General features: G+C 35.9%; 1 protein-coding gene across 1 annotated transcript in view; it reads left to right on the top strand.

Moving 5' to 3' along the window:
- Window positions 1-4159: 4159 nt before the first annotated feature.
- Window positions 4160-21604, top strand: part of LOC104618477 (protocadherin-11 X-linked-like) — a 35419-nt gene continuing 17974 nt past the window's right edge. The window contains exon 1 of the mRNA XM_010284081.1: window positions 4160-4739. Coding sequence (XP_010282383.1) covers window positions 4200-4739 — 540 coding nt within the window. The 5' untranslated portion in view covers window positions 4160-4199. The remainder of the gene's footprint in view (window positions 4740-21604) is intronic.

Raw genomic sequence — 21604 nt, 5'->3', positions numbered from 1 at the left:
TCCTTTTTATTTGGGCTCCCTTTTTTTTTTTTTTTTTTTTTTTTTTTTTTACCTCTATAGTTGTCAGGAAAGCCTGTTTCCACACGCTGTATTTTGACTGCCTTTCTGGTCAGTCCCTTTCTTTTTTCCTTTTTGTATTTTTATCTTGTCTGTCTTAGTTCACCTCTAACTTTTTCCACCATCTGTTACCATTCACATGGTACACATACACATTCACTCTTTTGACAATTTCTCTCAATGTCCTGGTTTGTCTGACTCTGCCATTTCCCTTTGCAGTTTCTTTAGCCTTTCATTTTGCTTTTGGTTTTGTATTTATATTTTTTCCCATTTTACAGTATGTATATTTATGGTATGGAGACAAATATAAGAGACATTAAATATTGTATGTCATTAGAGATACTCTGATTTCATAAATGTCTTTCAGGATGATGCTTGGTTGCTAGAAAGTACCTCATGCTCTTTCTTTGCTTTGCTGTTGCCATAGTATTCCTATCAGTGCTATGGCACAAATGACAGACAACATACAGCTATGAATAGATAAATAGGTTGCTTTAAGAACGACACTTTCCCTGTGGCATAAGAAGTTTCACTATATATCTAAGTAGCAAACTTGAGTCACGTTGAGGGTTTTTTGCCCTTAATGGTCTAGAGCTCTAGAACAGTTTTTAAAGGTTCAAAACTGTTCCTAGAATTGTTTAGAAAGACAGGTGAAGACCATTTAAAAATAGTGTATTCTACAGAAGTTCAGGAAGTATAAATCATCATTGATGACTTGTCTACTTTGAGACTGGTTTTCTGTTAAAACTCATAATGCTACCTATTATGTGTTTATACCCTTCGGTAGTTCAGGAAAACCAACGGCAGTAAAAGACGTTACAAAAAGTCATGTTAGCACTTATCCTACATGGTTTACAACAACACTGTTGTATTATTTCCATGTTTTAATGTATGTTCTTTAATATGCCACAATATTAAAAAGTAAATAAAAATACGCGTAGTAATGCAATACTAAGAAGTTCCACCCTGCAATTTTCTTGACAAACCTCTTTGAGTCAAGCTGTTGTTATTTTATAGTCCCTAGAAATTCCACTGCAGTTATAACTGGGCTTATAGGAATTCTTGTAAGTTATTTTAATATAAATTAACTCTTTAGACTGTTCTATTTCAGTGTTCATCCTCACATGGCTTTGTAAAACTTGATAGGTGAAACACAAACCTTTGTTTTGAGTGTGAATAAATTCCCTGTATCTTCAAAACTAGAGAGAGGAACAGTATAACATTAATAACCTTGTTAATAAAAAGACTTTTTTATCATGAGATTTTTTTTTTGGAAGATGTATATGCATGACTATACGATATCTTTCTGTTATTTAATTTATAGGCAATCCTTACATCAGTGTTGTCGCAGAAGAATTTGGGATAGGGACTGGAATTTTGTTTATAATTATGGTTGTTTTTTTATTTTATTTCCTCCTCTCAGAAATTAACTGTAAATTTAAAATATTGCTCTGTAAACATCAGGATGTGAAGTTGTTTTTACCTGTTTTGTAATTTTTCATTTTAATTTCTAATAGAGAAGAAAAAGTGGGAGAGTACTGCTTTCCAGTATATATGGAACATGCTACCATTTCTGAAACTTTTGTTTTGAGGGGAGCGTTTAAATATCAGTTCTTCATTGCAAACCATAAATTTTTATTGGTGTTTTGCATGGAAATAATGTAAATCTATTTATCTTAATAACAGTGGATACAAAAATGTCCTTTCCTGAAATAAGAGAGTTCTGCAGGTTGAATGTACATGGGCAATTACCTTAGTGGGTGACAAATACTGGAGATGTATTTACAGAAATATAAGACAGTTAATAAACAAACTAGTATATTTGTACAGTATCACCACAGTTCTTTCATTAAACTCATGCTGCTACCATAGTGTTACCATTAATGATAATCAGTATCTGCTGATGACATCCTTATTTACATATTTAGAGTTTAATATTATAATGGATTTATAAAATGGCTGTTTGTATTACACTGTTTCTTCATTCCTGAATGTCTGTTTAGTGTTGTATTGTGCCTTGTACTGAATTATTAAAGTACTGCGAATAAGTCAGTGAATTACTAAAATACCGCAGGTAATGCAGTAACTATGTTAAATAAACTGCATATCCAGTTCTCACCCATGTCAGCAGTCTCATTCAGGTTAATTGAATTACTTCAGTGAGCAATCCCTTTTTTCATAAGTGAAGACTTGCAGGATTGGATTTTTTATTTCATGTTGCTCCTTCTGTATAATCATAAAGCCAGAAAATGCTTTACAGTTAAATCATGCTGACGTGGAAAGATACACTTTGCAGATCTAGTTAGAATGTTCTTTATCTGTTACTTACTCCCAAGCAAAACCAGGTTGCAGAGTTGAAATAGGATAGCAATATTAAGTGTTCCTAATCTGTTTCACTGCAAAGTCAAATTTTTTAATTTAAATTGCCCTGAAAATGGTACTGCTGAAACACAGTAACCAATGGGTGAAGATAATTGCTGGCTTCAGTAATTTCTTCAACCACTGCAACTTGATCTGCAGGAGTAAATCGATCTATGCTATGACAGGATGAATAAAATCAGAAAAGGCAGGAAAAAAATTACATTTTTACCTGTGCAATGAAAAGATTGTAGATGACCGAGTACAAGTATATTTGAAACAGATGCGAAGCTGGTAGGAGCTAAAAGTAACGAAAAAAATGATTTTAGATGGAACTCTTCAACATCTACCTTGCAGAAATGCTATCCTAGATTATAATAAATTCTGGAAGAGCAGAATTATGCAAAGATTAGGCAAAGCAGCATATTCTATACATGGAGTTCCATCGTGTGGTTTTTTTCTCTAAAAGTTCTCAGCTGGAGGCTGTAGGTACATAGATATCTGTGTGTACCCGTAAGTCATCCCATTCTACTTCTGTCTGTCTTGAGATTGTTAACAATCTCGAGAAGAGAATACATTGTTACTCAGAACCTAGGCTGAAAAGTATGAATTTTTCTTTTCTGCAGTCCAGAACAAATCTTCAAAGGTATTGATATCTCGGAGTATGTAGCTCATATATGGGCAGACCACTAGATTTAAAATTCTGTGAAATTTCTTACAGTTCATTCTCCAGGAGATGTATTAAATGTTGTCACATACCAGGTGCGAAATTATTGCTGCATGGTCTCTCTCTCTCTCTCTTTTCTTTTTTTTCCTAAAATGAAAGAAAGCAGGAGAGATCTCAACTGTCTTGGAACTTAATGACAAGTATCCGAATGGAGATTATCTGGCAATATGGTGGGCAGTTGGGGAACTAAGACGGTTACAAGTTTACTATTCCTTCCAGGAAAAATCTTTTAGCTTTAGTTTCACATGGAAAACTTTCAGTATTTTGCTGTTCTCTTTCTGTGTTGGAATTTGTGCACTGCTCTTGTGGTTTTACATATATAATCCAAATTTCAGTGAATTGAGTGCTGGTATTTATGTTTACTTCCAAAGATCAGGTCAGATCTTGTAATCTTAAATAAAGGGACTGCAGTATTGGTGTCCCTGTGTTAGACAGATTTCTATCCATTGTGGGCTGAAGTTCACCAAACTCCATCTTGATAACTAGGTAACATTTTCTTGCCTGTTTAAGTTCCTGTATAAAAGTAGCCAGACTTCTTTACGATTAACATAATACTCCATAATTTTATGCATGCGAAACTTGGACAAAAATGAAGACAAATGTTCTTGGTTTCCCACCTCTGTGCAAGCAGTATAAAAAGATCTGCTTCTCAACACGTGGCTGCTTGTAAATGTCTTACCTGCTTTTTTCTTTGGAAACAAAAAAAATGAGGACAATGTGTCAGAGGGCTCAAAAGGAAAATCTCATGTTGGAAATAGGGATTTTTGTATGTATTTGTTCTTTCACTCTGATCCAGTTCTAAGAATCTTACCTCAGTGTTTAGTAAATGGTTTTAAGTAAAAAAAAAAAAAAAAGAAAGCGAGAAATTTTATACATTTTATGAAGGGTTGAGTCAAATATTGTGTTGCTAATAGGGTTGCTATAGGAAAGGTACTCCTTCCATGTCTCTGTAACTTTAAGAACACAATATTCTGTAAATTTTAAAGAATTTTTTTTTCTTTTCCTTTTTCCAGCTTCTTTTGGTGTTCTACACGAATATTCATTAGTCATTCTGGAGATGGACTTGCTGTCTGGAACCTACCTCTTGGCAGTCTTATTAGCCTGTATTGTATTTCAATCTGGGGCACAGGAGAAGAATTATACCGTGCGAGAAGAACTGCCTGAAAATGTCCTCATTGGCAATTTGCTCAAGGATCTCAACCTAACGCTGGACCCGGATGTGGCCCTTTCCTCACCGCTACAGTTCAAACTTGTGTATAAGACTGGGGATGTACCATTAGTACGGGTGGAGGAGAACACTGGTGAGATATTCACAACTGCAAATCGCATAGACCGAGAGAAGCTGTGCTCTGGCATCTTTAGTGAGAATCGCTGCTTTTATGAGGTGGAGGTTGCTGTTTTGCCTGATGAAGTTTTCAGACTGGTCAAGATCAGATTCCTAATAGAGGATATAAATGACAATGCCCCCCTCTTCCCCTCCACGGTTATTAACATCTCTATACCTGAAAACACAGCAATTAATTCTCGCTATTCTGTCCCATCTGCCATCGATCCGGACATTGGTGTGAATGGTATTCAACATTATGAACTCCTCAAGGTAGGTTACTTCCATGCTTCTGTGTTGCTGTCTGTGTTGCTGTATTCCCACAAACGTTGCCATTCCTCATCAACCCATTAGAATTACGAAGCTGTGTACCACTGTACTGGTACACTGCAGATACCTGTCTTGGAAAGTTAATCTATACCACTGAGTGCATTCTAGTGCATCATACCTTCACTTTGTGGAGAGCTGTTCACGTATGTGTATATGTCATCATACTGGTACACAGATATGCATGTTTTAATCAATTGTCCACCAGCATTCATATTGTTTGTACACTTTGGCTAACAGTCTTCTTGGACCAGTGAAGATGTGTTCTTACTGTCACCAGTGTGACAGCACTGAGTGCAACAATATTTTGCAGTGGGTTTATGTTTTCCTCTTTCATTTAATATTGCTTACAACCTGAAACAGTTGTAGCAGTGTGGATACTAACTAGTGACAAAGACATAAAAATCTCTTTCAGAAAACTGCATCTCACTGGACACTCTGGTTAGCGGTCAAAAAAAACCCAAACCACAACCCAAACCGCATATATCTGTCTGCTGTCAGTGTAGCCTAGGAGTTTAAAACTTTTCAAGAACTTACTACAATATTTGAGGTCTTTTAGTAAGCTCTTAAAAACCTTCAAGTTCCTAGGTTATACTGAGAGGAGACAGATCTACATGTGTTGTTTTTTAGTGGTTTTTTTTTTAACTTCAGATAGCGAACCAGAACTGTCCAGTAGCATGCAATCTTTAGTTGGCGTTTTAAATGAGAATCTGAGGAATGAATAATAGCATATTAAATAAACAACAGTGGCAGCAGAAAATAAAAAAGCCAGGGCTACAGACAAAATGCGGCTGTCGTGGTTTAGCCCCAGCTGGGAACTAAGCACCACGCAGCCGCTCGCTCACTCCCCTCTCCTCCAGTGGGACGGGGGAGAGAATTGGGCAAAAAAACCTCGTGGGTTGAGATAAAAACAGTTTAATAGGACAGAAAGAGAGAAGGAAACAACAATGATAACAACGATAATAATACCGACGAAGGAATGTACAAGAACAAATGATGCCCAATGCAGCGATTGCTCACCACCTGGTGACTGATAGCCCGTCCCCAAGCAGCGATTCCCGTCCCCCGGCCAACTCCAGTTTATGTACTGGACATGATGTTGTACGGTAGGGAATATCTCTTTGGCCAGCCTGGGTCAGCTGTCCCGGCTGTGTCCCCTCCCAGCTCCCCATGTACCCCCAGCCTCCTTGTTAACAGGCCAGCATGAGGAGCTGGCCTGTCCTTGACTGCTCAGCAACAACCCAAAACATCAGCACGTTATCAACAGTTTCTCATCCCAGAATCAAAACACAGCCTCAGACTAGCTTCTGTGAAGAAAACCAGCTCTCTCCTGTCTGAACCCAGGACAGTGGCAAAATAATACACAGTGTGAATAGAGAAATGTTAGTTAATATATCTGAGAGAAATATGCTGTTATTCTAGGAAAAGAAACAAATAGAAAACAGCAGAATTGTGAGTCCCTGGGATTGAGTGAGCAACGGTTCAGATCCCCACAATAGCAGTCTTGTTCTATGAGTTTATTTTTGGACTGTGTGTTCAGAAACAGAATGTGACAGATCAGCAGAATGATAGCATATCTGTATCACACAAGTGGGAGCTCATCTGAAACAGAAGCCACAGCTCTGTACCAAAAGTAGTGTAGGGCGTAAGGCCTTGTCTAAAAAGCTAATGTGAGAAGAGATGGTCTGCCAGAGACCCAGGTTTCATTAAGAGATGTGCAAATACTTTATTATTATTGTATTACTATTTTTAAGTATTTGAGGGGGAGGGAGAAATAAAAAGAAATCCAGTTACATGTTCATTCAAGTGTCTGAAAAACTGCTTTTGCCACATAAGGGAAAGAAAGATGATGTAAATGAACACACACTGGTATGGACTGGAAGTTCTGAGTTCTTCTGCTAGATGTGCTGCAGCTGAAATAATTTGTAAAATCACAGTCCTGTAGACAGATCTCCTAAATGAATTAATTACATTTGCCTCTTGCATGTCTGTTGGTCAGGTACTTTTTGAGTTCTGGATCCACTGCCTTTACATAAGCCAGCAATTTCACATACCTTGGAAAGTATCTGTAAAACCAAGAAGCAGGTTAAGAAGGCAGACACGGTTTGGAATAGTAATGTCCAGTTGTTATTCCATTCGTGGTTTTTACAATGTTAATACCAAAAGTGATCATGTAAGAGGGAGGAAAAAGTAGTAGAAATGGAGGATTCTGGTGAGCAGGCGGGGAACGTAGCATATACAAAGATCCATCTGTCACTGGGGAAGAATAAGGAGATGAAAAATGAAGGGATGAGTGATGGTGTGTGAGAATTCTTTCCTGGGTAACACTGAAATAGTAGGAGGGAGGTGACAGGCTCACAAGGATGATGCTGCTTGCCTTTTCTCCCAAAATGCACTTGTCGTGTGCGTTACCCTATGCTTGTCTTTGGGGTGTATTCTGAAGATACTAATGTCTTCTGGCTTGTGATATGATCTTTTCCTTCCCTTTATAACCAGTATATAAAAGAGTGGGTAAGCTGCCGCACATGGAACTGTCTTCCCTTCTGAACAGGATGAGTCCGGCAGGGATGATAATGACAGTGTTGTGGGGAATTTTGGGAAGCACCAGATATGAACATGATGTGCACGGCTGTGTACTTGGAGGATGGCAGAGGAGTGTGAGAGGACAAGATATGCAGGTCACTTCATGGAAGCACAGAGGCTGATGCTTTAGTATGCATGCATCAACGAAATGAAATGTGCTGCTCTGTATTTTAGAGAAAGTAATAGCAAATTTACAAATGGTGCAATGAAGAGAAAGTTCTTTGGTTATATTTCACTTTTTTAAAAAGTTTAGCTAAAATGTGGTGCTTGTCTGTGTGAAGCTAGGCCTATTTCACCAGAAGATAGATATTTTTTGTCACAACAATTTCTGAAAAAGAATAAACTTCTCACTACAAACTCAGCTGGATAGTTATTGCAGAATCAGGACAGTCTTTAGCACATTATCAGCAACTCTGTATCTCTTTGGGAAGGCAACATTCATGTGTTACAATATTTTCTCAATTTATTACACTTGCCTTACTGCCCCTCTCAAAGCAGGGGGGAAAAGGTTGTATTCAGTTTCTTTTGTGAAATAGGTAATTTACTTTCATGTTATTTTTATCTCCTGCCTCTTTCTAAAAATCCTTTTAAAATAGAAGAAAACAAACATCATAAAAAAGGTATTCTTGTATTTTTGGATCAGCATTACTTGGAAGTTTTGTAACACAGGAGTTGATATACTTAATACAAGTATACAAGAGAGCACTTTTAATTACCACATAAATTAGTATTCAGGTATTTTTTGCCTGCCTGCATCTTCTCAAAATGTTTCTCAATAGAAAGTAACTTCCTTATATGCGACTGCTTCATGGTACTGCAACTTAAAAATTTTCTGAATGTCTGTGGTTCAACTATATTCTGTCTGAAGTGTATGAACTCTAAAAAGACAGCAGTTTTACTTAACCTCTGCATTTCCTCTTGTAAGACTTACTTAGGAGTTATGTGGAGGACAAGTTCTAAGGCAGGCAGTGGTTTTGTGTGGCTTTTTTTTTTTTAGAGGAAGATCCAAACATGTCTCTTGGATAGCTTTTGAATTGTACCTATTGTTTCCTTGCTTAGAAAATGAGTTGCAACGATTTGCAAATGTCTTCCACCCAGCCAATGTAATAGCACTAGTAATTGCCAAAGAGTTGCTCTAGTAGAAGTTTATAAATATTGAATTGTTTAAAAGTAGTGATGCTTTAACATTACATGAAATTCTTCCCCTCCAAAAAAGTAGTTTCTAGGAAACAGTAATGCAGGGCCTCTTGCTGTTACGCAAAGAAATTGTTGTGTGTAGCATTATAAAAGTTTGTGTTTCTCTACTGAGGTGCCCAAAGCTGATCACAGACAGGATGACACTCAGGGCTCAAATGGCAGATGGTAAACAGTGTTTGATATGAAAAAGACTAGGGAGGGGAACTTAACTAGATATGATTTAAAAATAAAAGAAAAAGAATCTAGAATGAGAAATAGCTCCAAGTCCAGGTTGGGCAGAAAGATGGCATAACACTGATAGTAGGAGGTGGTAAAAGAGGCAGCTAAGACAGATAGTGAAGTAGTTCAGAGAAATCAATGACCAGATGGAAAAACAATGATTTTGTCTCAGTTGAGATAACTGCTTAAAGTATAAACTGGGGATTATAGGGGCAAAATAGAGACAGGCATTCATAAACAGAAGTAGTTTAACAAACAGCAGGTTACAAGAGCAGATTTTGAACTTAAATGTTAATAGGCGGTGATTTCTGATTAAGGATGAATTTACAAGTACTAATGTTCTGTTTTAACCCTGGTAGGTAGCTAAGCCTGTAGGTCTTTGTTCACTTCTTCAGGATGTTTCACATTGCTAACATACTGATGTAAAATGTCCATTGTGTCTGGCAATATCACCACAGTGTTAAAAATACTTACATGCTGTTGTTAACAGTATTTCAATATACTTATTTGAGTTCAAGGCAAGCTAATATTTAGTATAACCTGATTAATACACTTAGAATTTACAAAGTGTCACAGGCCTCTGCTTTGACTGTGGAGATTTTAGTGTGAAACTTTTCTTTGTTCTCTTAGATGTTAAAAAGGGGAGCTGTTTCAGAGCAGATTTTGAATAGAATTCCAGTTTGGAGCACTGTAATGAAGAATCACATGCATACTTCCAACAGGATTCACATAAGTGCATGTTTTAAATTAAATTTCTTTTTATTAATTACTTAGCGCTTCTTGTGAACTAGGTATACCATATACACTAGATGTTGCATAGGTGCAACCTGGTTAGCAGTGGACTAGAGTGAAAGCATAACTTTGCTCTTACAGGAGCAGAGCATTTTCTCCTGTGAGCTAATCCTGTGCGCTAATAGGTTGTTGCTTTAATCTGTTGGCGGTTTGGGGGGAAATTAAATTGGTGTTACTGTTATAGTTCCATTACTTTTACCTATTACAGTAATTTTCCTGTATTTACTTATCAGAAGCAGCTGGTGCATTCGTTTTAGAATAATATAATAATCTTCTGGTGGCTGTCAGTTCATACTTCTGTAACCTGACAAAATAAATTCTTACTCAGTCTCACAACACATCAGTCTTGCCTATGATGAGGAGAGTTACCTCTTGCAACTGTAGATGATTTCTTGTGATGTCTTTCAATAGAAGCTTTCCCCTTCTTTTTGATGCAGTTTATCAATTCCTTGACCCGTAGAAGAGTGAGATCACAAATCTTCATCATATTTCAAGCCTACTCTTGCAACTAGGTTATTTTTGAGCCTTACAGTAGTTCTGGATCAAGTAAGTAATGTCACTGTTTATGAAAATCAAGACTAGAAGGAGATATGTTTTATGTAAAGTGAAAGCTAGGAAGATAGTTAAATCAAAATTACAGAGTGAGACTAGATTTGTAATTAGAACACAAGAGTCAGATTAATGAAATCATTGTTGATAATCATATCATAAGCAGCGGCACAAATTTGATAGTCAAAAACACAGTTGAGGAGGAAAACAAAACTTTCCTGTGCCCTGTCTGTGTTCTAATGTTGCACCAATACCATCCTGAGTTGTTCAGTACATAGAAAGGAAGAAAGCATGGTTAACATCCCTGCAAACTCAGTCCACGGTGACACAGACTCACATTTTTCTTAACACAGGTGTTCACCAATCATCATCTACTGCTTGAACCTCTCATTTTTGTCCTTTTTAATGCTTTCATTTCTTGAAGTGGAAGCTGAAGCAGCAACCCTCATTTGTAGTCTCAAATCGTGTTTGAATGAGGGAGCATCCCACAGCTAATCATACTGAAATTTATGTGGATGATTCTTCTGTGTAGGCTTCAGCAGCATGAGAGGACACTGTATTGACTCTTTAAATAGGTCACAGAAAGCCTGGGTCATTGTTATCAACATCTGCCTTCTGGGAAAAAACTGCCAAGATAAAGCTTTTTGTAACACATTTGTTAATGTGTTGCACAAATACGTAAGCACACATTTATTAATATTGTCAGGTCTTAATATTGCAGTTAGACATTAATAAAATTAGGTAAATTCCAACTTCATTTTCTTCCTGTTATCAAAAATACTTTGTAAATGTATGGTAACCCACTAGTAGCAAAGTATTTTTGTATTTTCTAATTTTTTTTTTTATTAGCAACCCTTTATAGTAATTCCATAAGGGACATGTGGCTGAATTGTAAAAGATGGCTATTAGAGATCCCAAGAATTTTCATTTTACAGACATATATACTTAGGAAAATACATGATTCAGATAGGAAATTTCTTGACTTCCTGATAAAATAACAACAATTACTTAGTATTTCATTCCTGTCACTGGAGAAAGCATAGTTGGTCAGTGATATTTCAAGATTCATTGACAGTGAAACAAAAATCAATTACATGCATATTGATGTCCCAGGTAACAATAGTACTTAGATATTTGCAGCTAAAACTGAGAAATAATGGTTTTGTTAAAGAAAAAAAAGCTAGATTTGACAGTGCTTATCTACAAGACGGAAAGAAGATGCATGTTAAAAAAGCATTTGAGTGTGTTTTTTTGTTGTTTTTTGTTGGTTTTGTGTGTGGGGTTTTTTTTCCCCCTCCAACAGACATGTAGCTTAGACTAAGATTTTGAGTTTCTGCTTGGATGGAGCAGTGGCTGGTTTTTCTTACTTCAGAGTCCCTTCATTGAATTAGCATAGGGATTTCATTCAGCATAACTTTGCAGGACAGGTTAACTTCTGTCTTCATAGTAATGGTTCATATGGATTATACTTCATATATTTGCAGAACGGTATTGTGTCTTCTTTCCCATTTCATGTGCCAGCATAGATGGGGAAGCTAATAGGTTTAGGGAGCTCAGAAATGGATTTAGGAATTTTTTTCCTCTGGAGTTGTGCTCCAGTCAAGCTCTAAGGTCACCCTCTAGTGTCTGTCATTTAATAAATATGGAGAGTTGGACATGTTGTCTTTCTAAGGTAACTTTTAGCTGCCCCTTAGAAAAGGGAGGTTTTCTAGGAGAGACAGGCTGTCTTTTGAATAATGCTGATTACGTTCTTCCTAAGTCCACAGTGGCATTGGGGAATAGGTCAGAACTGAAATATCTTTGCCTTTCCCTGTTACTGCTAGAAGATCAGTGTATTTGTTTAATGTTGTAAAATTGTTTTTTTCACATGGGTTGTTCCCTCTCCTTGTCTTTTCCACTGAGATGTGGATGATTACAGTCTGAAGTAACAAGGATATCAGCAGTCCCTTGAAGGCTATGAATACTACTTGCTGAGATGGGCCAACTTCACAAATAGGTGTTGTTCATAAGACTTATTTCCTTTAGTACACATTTGCAGAGGTTGAAGTGCCATTGCAGATTTCTGTTAAATCTTGATGCACCTACCTTCCAAGTAATTTAGGATTGTTTTACTCTGTTTTATTCTACTCATGAAGTAGTAATGTGCCACAGGGCTAGATTTGAAAGTTAGTCTTCAGCTACATAGAAGTTCATAGAAATTCAGCTTTCTTGTAGGCCTACTTCAATATCGAAGTATATAATCCTTATGAGAAGGTTTTGTAGTAGGATAAAAATATTGTCTAGAAATACCTGGAGAGATAAGTGGTCATCTATGAACATTGTTTTAAAAAAGTCACTGGGTCTGATTTTTTTTTAAAGGGGAGAATACCTGATTTGCATTCCTACAGTTGTGAATTAGAGTCTCTAAGTAGACAAAACTCTGCTACTGACTGGTGGTAGTGAGTCAAGAGTCACAGTCATTGCTTCCTGGTTGATACAAGGCTCCTTGAGGGTGGTTGATGGCGTTATTACTGTAAAACTGTCATGTTCCATTGTCCTGACATCCCTTTGGGGGATTGTCAGAAGACTGAAGGAGAAAGTCTTGCTTCCAGGCATGGTAAGCTCAGTGAGTTAGGGTGAGGGACAAGTTGGGGTATCTTTTTGCATTCAGGGCTCTGATTTTCACACTAGCTGTCATGAAACAAGAATATACAACTTAGCATGTCTCTGTGTGGGAAGGATGATAGACTCAAGCTGGAAGGCATAAATCTGTCAGAGATCTTCATCTACCTTACATGAATACTATCTTTTGCTGATGTTCAGACAGATCAGTATGCTAGTTAGCACAGATGTGGTGATGCTTTCTGACCATAATAGACTAAGGGTTTGTTTACATAGTCCTCTTGAAACCAACTATAGACAATACCTGGAAATTAATATTTTCCCAAAATTCATTGACTAAAAAATTCAGTTTAATTTATATAGAAAGAAATTGGCAATTACACAACCTATAATGCTCTCAAGAGTAAACCACAATAAAAGCAGTAACAAAATCCCCCTGTATCTCAATAAAATTATAGTTTGGTTTGCATATATGCTGGAACTGCAAATATGTAATGTCAAACCAAGTTACAAAAAGTGTGCCATATTTTTAAGTAGTTACATTGAAGTATCCTAATGTGAATTTTTATTTTTACTGTACAATGAAAATGTAATTAATTTCTGAGGAAAATTTGTAGAAAAGTATTAACTGTCATGTTCAAAATAAGTTAACTCTTATTTCATGTTCAACTGGCTTTTCCAAACTTGACTTAATTTTGGGTTTTTTTTCTAATGCAATATCAGAATTGAATACAGGTGTACAATAGATGGCAGAAATAACATTTTCCATATGCCATTTGTATGTTACAAGTTCTAAAGTAAACTCACTCATTAACTGAACATTCTGAAGGTCTTTGAAGGTTTCACATAAGCAACAGTATACTGAAAACTTTTTTGCCCTTTTTAGGTTTAGATGCTGGTGATAGTTACTTGGAGGATGGGGGGGGTGTGTACTTACTTGGTTTCAGATAGCTATATCTTATGAACTACTTAGAGGAAAGAAACAAGTCAGTGTTTCTAGCTCAAAATAAGTGTGGCTTAAGAGAATTTGAGACTTGTGAGGGTTATGAAGCATGTGAATGTGGACAGTTAAAAATATTTTAAAAAGTGCTGAAGGATCATGGAAGATGAGTTTTTTTTCCACCAGTTAATTGCAAAAATTATTCGCTAAATATTTCAGAATACTGCAGAAAAACAGTAAAATTCTCTAGGAATATCTCTCTGACAGCTAAAACTGAAGCCATGATTGAGTTTTACTGGTGGCTTGATCAAGACTTCATTTGATTTCAGTAGAAGGTGCCTTCAGTCTTTAATTTTTCCTCATGTTATGCTTGTCACAAAATCCTCCTTGGTTTCAGAGGGTAAGAAACTATTTATTTGATTTTACTTTCTCTATTTTCTACTTTCTACAAGATGTAAGCAGGAGGACAACAGCTTCAATTGGGTATCAGTACAGAGTATGCTGTTGTTACAGTTGCATGTAGGTTTCTTGTGTTAGAAGTATGTCACTACTTGGAAAATTAATTTGAATTAAGATAGAGGAAGTGTACACTAGGTCTCAACATATTTCACACTTTTCCTTGGGGGCTATATTTTAAAATATACGTAAATAAAAAAAAATTAAATTGAAGTTGTAATTGTTACAGCTATGTTTACATTTCTTCATGACAATCTTAACATTGAAATTCAGTCTTTGAAAAATCCATACCTTCACAGTCTGAAATGAATTAAATTTATCAGTGCTTTTGAGGAGTAAATGTTTTTATCAGTTACAAACACAGCTCTTGATCATTGTTTAACCCATATATACAGTTTTTAAAATTAGAACCATTTTGAAAACTGTATATAGAAATGAACCCCAAACTTGACACTGAAGTACTCGGGTGAAGATGATAACACCACTGTGTGCTTTCCCAGTGCATTAAGACGTTCTTGATGCCTTACATTGTAATGAAAAGTGCAAGGATGGAGAAGAGTGAAGAAATTTGGCAGATCTCTGCTAAATTTTCATGACTTGATGATGATTTTTCAGGAAACTTGCAAGAATTTTAAGGACCTCAGATTTCATCACATGTTCCTGTCTGCAGTTGTTTTCATAATTCCCTAACCTGTGTGTCATTCCAACAAGGTAGTAGCTGTTTGCTTACTTGTAGTTGTGGAGCTTTACCACAATAAGTTGTTTGCAGTTTTTTAAAATGGTAACAGATTTAGGTTGTGCCACAGTGGATGTTGTGATTTAACCCCAGCCAGCAACTAAGTACCATGGAGCCGCTTGCTCTGTTATTCTGTTTTTCTGGATTATTGTGTTTTTCAGTGCTAGGTCTGGGAATCCCCATGCAGTCATCAATTGCCATTTCATAAATGTCTGTCTGTTTTACTGTATTTACTAGTAAGTTCTTAGATAACAGATAACTACTTCATACATTGTTCCTGGAGTACTATTTGTAACTGTTTACTTGTCTTTTTTTATTTTTTTTTTTTTTTTTTGAGCTGACAAATACAGCTAGCAGGACACACGCTGATCTTGCAGCTATCCAGTGAGTGGTGTATAAGCCTGTTCTTGACTCTGTGATAAGTCACATGATTTCATTGTGTCTCTCTTGCCTGTGCTGTTGAAAACTGATCTGTCCTACCTGCTTTGCGTAAATTGGGGCCCATAAAATACTTAGGGATCAAATATGGCCTCTAGGTTTCCGGCTGTTATCTTTTCCCAGATCTGATAGGTGAGAACAGTGCTAACAAATTACATCTTCTGGGAACTCTTCCTCAAATGCAGTAGAAGAAATAACTGTGGCTTAGACTATATATGTTTAACAAATTTATATATAGGACATCTTTTATTCTGGCAGGTTGCTAACAGTGCACTTAAGACAAATTATACTGCAGCCATAATCTTTACTACTGTCTCAAAATCTGCAATATTTTAAATACTTCATATGTTGTATGTCACAAAGGAAATAGGTAGGAGCCTTTTCAGAATACCCAGAGAATTTACTGCCATTGGGCTGGTGCATTATTTTTATATATTCAGAGTCAGTATCTATGAATGAAGATGTTTCTCTTTGGCTCCTATTTTATCTTTGAAGAATGACCTGACATAGGTTTCTGAATTTCAGACCATTTATTTATTAATTATGTTAGTGAAACTGACCTGAACCTGACATCCAAGAGGTCCAAAGACATCCAAAAGTCCAAGAGGATTTTTAATTTTTTTGATAATTTTCTTAGTTAAAAAGTTTGTCGGTAAAGTTGTTTATTACTAAATAAGAACCTTATTACCAAAGGCAGCAAGAGCCATCACCATCCAAGCATGAAACATACTATATTTAAAGACCTTTTTTTTTTTTTTCAAATTAGAAATAATTATTGCAAGTTCTAGAAGAAAATTAGCTAATTGTACTCTCTATTGCTGCATGGATTGTAAAGATTCTTTGGATCCTTAACAACTCTGCTTTCAGAATACTTTTGCAAGTATTATTTTTTTCTGCTTCCTTTAATTATTGTAATGGATGCAGCAATACAAATCTTACTTGTATTTTGGATGTTTATCATGAGAAACCTTGAATTAGGCTTCCAGCAGACTGCATGCAAATCCTAAAATTATTCCAGTTATTATTAACAATTCCAAGTTATTAATGAATAGCTGTCTTTTTCACATATATGTATGAGATGATCAAAAAACCCTACTATTTTCAGAACATTCAGTAAAGGAAAAAATAAAGGTGAATGATAATATTCACAAAACTTTCAGATTTTTCTTTTGTCCAACTCACTTTTCATTGACCTTTGCTTTTGGGAAGGATGAATATTTCCAGTTTTTAAGATATGTTTTGGAAATAGGAGACGTAGTTTGAGTTTTTTGTGGTTTTAGTTGTCATAAGATACACAATTAAAATATTAAAAAAGCTTTTACAATAATTATGTGGTCTTGATTTTAGTTTTGCTTTTAGCTTTCTAATACTTGATGTTAGTGACAGAGATTCAAATAATCCTAGCTGGTTTTCCCCCAAATACACTGTATGTAATATTTTTCTTCCTTTCAAGAGGAAGTACAGGGAGGAGAAAAAGGTAAGTCCAAAATTATATTCTTTCAGCTATCAAAACATACATTTAAATCGAGTGTCAACCGTGATCGAGGCACTTGACTGCATTAGTGTGGTTATTTTTATTCGCAAAAGAAAGGTTTATTACAAAGTAATTTATATTCCCTAGCCTAGAAATACAATTGGTCTGAATGCTGAAGTCCCATAGAGCTTTTGAAGCTGGGACATGTAGCAAAGAGCATTTAAGTCAATTTTTAAGAAACAAAAAGAAACATTGGTAAAAGGAATGAATTCTGAGTCATCAGCTGTCAGTATTGAAATACATTTTTCTCACATTGCGCTATAATTGTTGCCTCTATTAATGTGATGTGTATTATTGCTTTGGTTATTGCTGATATTCCAAAGTCAAGTAAGTGTAGTTTTTTCTCTTTGCTTTATCAAGCAAATTGACACTTTCTGTTTGTTTGTTTGTTTTTTTTCCCCCTTTTGAGTTGGAATGTTCCTCTTCTTTTCAGAATGGGACATCACATGGCTTTTTCACTTTGAGATTACTTTTTCTTGTTCCCTTTAACCCCTGCCGTATAGTTTTCATCCTCATTTCCATTAGGGACTTTTCAAACCTATTTGTTGTAGCACATTTAAAGGTATAAACAAAGTAGTAGCTTCTGTTTTGTTCCCCATCCTGTTTCCCATGTGACTTGAAAATAGTATTCTGGCAGTTATGTATTAGTATTTTCCGTTGGTGAATTGACCCTTATAGGGAAAGGCAACACAAAGTGTGAATACCGTAGTTTGAAAGTCAGTCTTACCAGTAGACCATAAAAGATTGATAGAACTTTCCTACTTTCCATCAGTGTTGCACACCTTCCATTGTTTCACGTAAATGAGATACTCATCCAAGATGAATATCCAGGATACTTGCTATGCTTGTAAAAACACCAGAACATGAATCAGTTCCTTGAAGTTTACAGATTATCTAGTTCTGTGTAAGATTTTACATTAATTTTATGGGGTTTTTAACTTTTGAAGTAGTTGAGTAGTTTTCTCTTACTCATAAAAATTGTCATTGGAATAATTTAAACCTTCAACTGCCAGATTCATCCAGAGTTCTTGGCAATTAAGTTGAATGCCTAATGGGACCTTTGACAAAGTTAAAGAAAAAAAAAAGTTAGTGTGTGTTTTAATGTCTGGTTCTGATGTTTTTGTTATTATTCAGATTGTGTTAAGACTTTTAAGACCTTTGCTGTACGCTTTCACATATGAATCTTAGCCAGAATTTTGTCCTTTCAGTCTTTCCTTGTCTCTGTTTTCAAAGTCTCCAATTGTTATCTCTGGCAGCCCAATTGTTTCTGCTAAGTACTAAACAATGACAGCAATAGAATCTATTTTGTTTCTGTGGTGTTTCTGTTTCAAAACCCACAAACAATGTTGCTTGTAAGGATGGGGTCCTAGAAGGCAAAAGTGTGTGCATTTCCATGATCATGAAGGGAAAAATAAAAGATTGTTTGAAGAGTCTGAATAAAAAAATAGAAAGGACACAAACTATTCCAATGGTCAGTCTTCTAGTGCTGTGGTGTATGGGTGGCAGGATGATTATTTACAATGTTTATGACTTCTATAAAAGATCAGTTTGGAGTGAATAAAAGAGCGATCTGAATAGAAGTTTTTTGTTATTTAGAGCAGTGCTGTATGAGAAACAGTGGTGGCTTCTTTCAAACTTCCTAGGCAGTTCTCTAAAAGAGTACAGTTAACTTGAAATCCTGTTCTCATTTTGTGATGGTATCTAAACCAGTAGTATTTGTGCTTTCGTGTTTTCTGTAACGCATGTATTGTGTACTCTGGTGATGTGATCTCTGAGGGTTACTGAACTCTCAGCCATGGCTCACTGTGGTTTTGTTACTGGCCTGCAGAGTAGTTGTGAATGAGTCATTTCTGCTTTCTGTGACGTTTCCTTATAGCCAAGTGATGGGAATGATGCTGACTTGACCTGAGAATGGCCTTGCTGGACAAAAATGAGTTTCATCGGATCTTGTATCCTGTCTCTAATGCTTGAAATCAGGCTTGAGAGACTCTAAGAACAGTACAAGCCTATTTTCCCAAGCTAATCCTGAGCTTCGACCAATTTGAGAGTCTCAGATTTCTTATCCAGAAGTGATGGTTCTGATATTTTTACCTGGATTTTTTTCATATGTGCAGTTTCTCCATTTGGATTTTGAACCTATTTTGTAAAAATTGTGAATTGTAAAATTTGAGCATTTGGAATATGGGCGAAGTGTTAGAAACTACATCATGTAGCGAGCACTTATTTTAACCTCTGCTTGCATCAGTCCACTGGTGACATTGTTATGAAAACAGCCCTGTCTTTGAAATGTGTTTTGGATAGAGTGATGAAGGAATTAAATTTTATTATTTTACTTAAAAATACATGTAGTTTTTCATAGGCTCATGGTCAGAAACTGTGCAAACACATTTTTTACAAATAAGCATGTCCATTGTATTAGATTAAGTAGAAATGAAATTAATTTGCTTCATACTTGAAATATATATTCTTGAGCTAAGATGAGAAGTAAAGGCCAGAGATTATAAGAAGAATTTATTGTGCTGTGGCAGAAAACTGGACTACTCAAGGAATAAGATTTTCTCCTGAGTCTTCCCATGTTAAGGAACTGGAAGAACAGTCAAGGCTCTTTAAGTGGCGAATGTACCTTTGTGGAATTAAAACATGGGTTTTTTTGATGATTCCATATCTATGATTAGCTTTGATAATAACTTTAGAATTATTTGGTGTATGAGCGTATAACTCAGTATTCCATTTGGTTGAAAATCTCACTCCCAGGCTTGAAAACTTTCACAGTAAGTGGAGGGGGGTATGTGTAAATCGTATCTGACATTCATAGGACTAGAAGAAATGGTAAGACCGCCAGTGTCCTCATTGCTCTTTTTTTTTTTAATGTTTAGGTAATATTAGAAGTGTTCTTATAAACAGGAGTGAAGTCTTTCAGAAACTATTTCGAATATTAGTTTGAAGGTCAACTACGTATTTGTCGCAGCATAGCATATGCTACAGGCATACTCAGGCTACTGACTTTCATGAGCAAGGTAGCAAAGAAAATTGTTTTTTTTTACTCATTGCCTCAACATTATTTTCATCCCAAACCCAAAACACAGCACTATACCAGCTATCAGGAAGAAAAGTAACTCTGTTCCAGAACCCCAGACAAAACCAGGACAGCCTCTAACAAAAACCCGACTAATTAAACAGTTACACACAGTGAATTTCCCTCTTTCTCTTTTTTTTACACTAGGGTTTTTTTTTTACATCAGAAGAGGCATTAAAATAGTAACTTACATAGAGATGATCAGGAATTTCTGACATGGTTTGCATTTGAAATATTCAGTATCACTATAAATCAAAATAACACAAGCTCATGCTATAGTGCTGTGTGCTACCTGCCTCTGAAATCACTGAGAACTAAAGAGATATGTTAATATGGATATTACTATGGAAGGAGTGGTTGGCTTTTCCTACTGGGCAGCTGTTGGAACTAATCAGATTGGACCTGAGAGCATAATAAGGAAAAAACTTCAATAATGCTTAGCCCTCTTGGAAGCTCTGTCATTTCAGCTGTCATACTCACTTTCACTAATTTGGTCTAGGTTTTGCTGTGTTTTTAAAAGCCATAATGCTGAATTTCCAAACAGATTTCATTTAATTTTACATTTTATAATGGGTTCTTATATATATCCACAGTAGGCCTCATCTTATGATGTCTTATGATAAAGTTAATTGAGGGTGGAAGTTGAGTTTTGACTCCCTAGGTAGAATGCATAACAAATTTCGCAAGTAGTTTTATAGTGTCACCTTAGGATTTTGAGTTGGGGCTCTCAATTGTGAATCTGTGACAGCTGAATATTTTGTTGTAGTGAGCAGTCCTGCAGATTCTATGAACAAATTGCCTCAATCCTTTCTTGAAGAGTACTTGTTTTGTCTTATTTCAGTATCTGTGAATTTGATGTCTAATGACAGATGTATTAGTTGGTAGAATGACCTAGGCATGTTTTAAAAATAGTAATGTGCCTAACAAAAGTTTTGATTTCAAAATCAACTGTTCATTTATCTCACTGCTTCATAAACATACGAAGTTGAACTCTTGTTCATAGCTTAATACCTTAATACACAAGAATTCTAACAATATGTTAAACCCTTCAAAATAGAGAAATATAAATTAAGTGTAAAAATCAAGGTGTAGGCTAAGTGTTTGTGTCAAAGTTAAAAATTGTTTAAGGACTGTTTCAGTTAAATTTTTGGAGGTGTGTTTCCTTTTCTATGTTGATGGTCAGTTTCCCAGTGGGTGGCCGTAAGTTAACTTACGTTTTTGCTGGATTTTAGGTTGTTTTATTTTAATAGTTTTGGTTTGGTAGATCCAGTTGTTTATATCACATTTTTAGAACATGAAGGCTAAAATTCTCATTGAAGTATTCAGAGCGTGTTATCATCCCCAGAGGGTGCTTTCTTGCAACTGTTTTCCTAGTTCGAACGTGTATGTGGCTTAGAGATGCCGTCTTTGTTAGCAAGTGTCTCAAAGGAAGATTAATTCTGTGGGCATTGTGATGTTTCTTTAACCTGAGGTTATTATCATGATGGAGTAGTCATGAAGAATCTAGGGAAAGTTCTCAGTTCTTGTTTTCCACATTGACACCTTGGTAGTTGAGATTATGTTGGTTGCCCAAAAGCTGTCGATATTTTCCACTAAGGAAGGTCCAATTCCTGTGTGCATATTATGAAGTTTTATTGTACCACAAACAGTATGTGTACTGTTATTTGGAAACATCTGTTTTAGGGCAGTG

The sequence above is a fragment of the Phaethon lepturus genome, unplaced genomic scaffold (assembly GCF_000687285.1).
Source record: "Phaethon lepturus isolate BGI_N335 unplaced genomic scaffold, ASM68728v1 scaffold15003, whole genome shotgun sequence".
In the NCBI taxonomy this organism is placed as follows: Eukaryota; Metazoa; Chordata; class Aves; order Phaethontiformes; family Phaethontidae; genus Phaethon; species Phaethon lepturus.
Note: the sequence above shows the minus strand (reverse complement) of the source record. Positions and strands in the feature narration are given on the sequence as shown.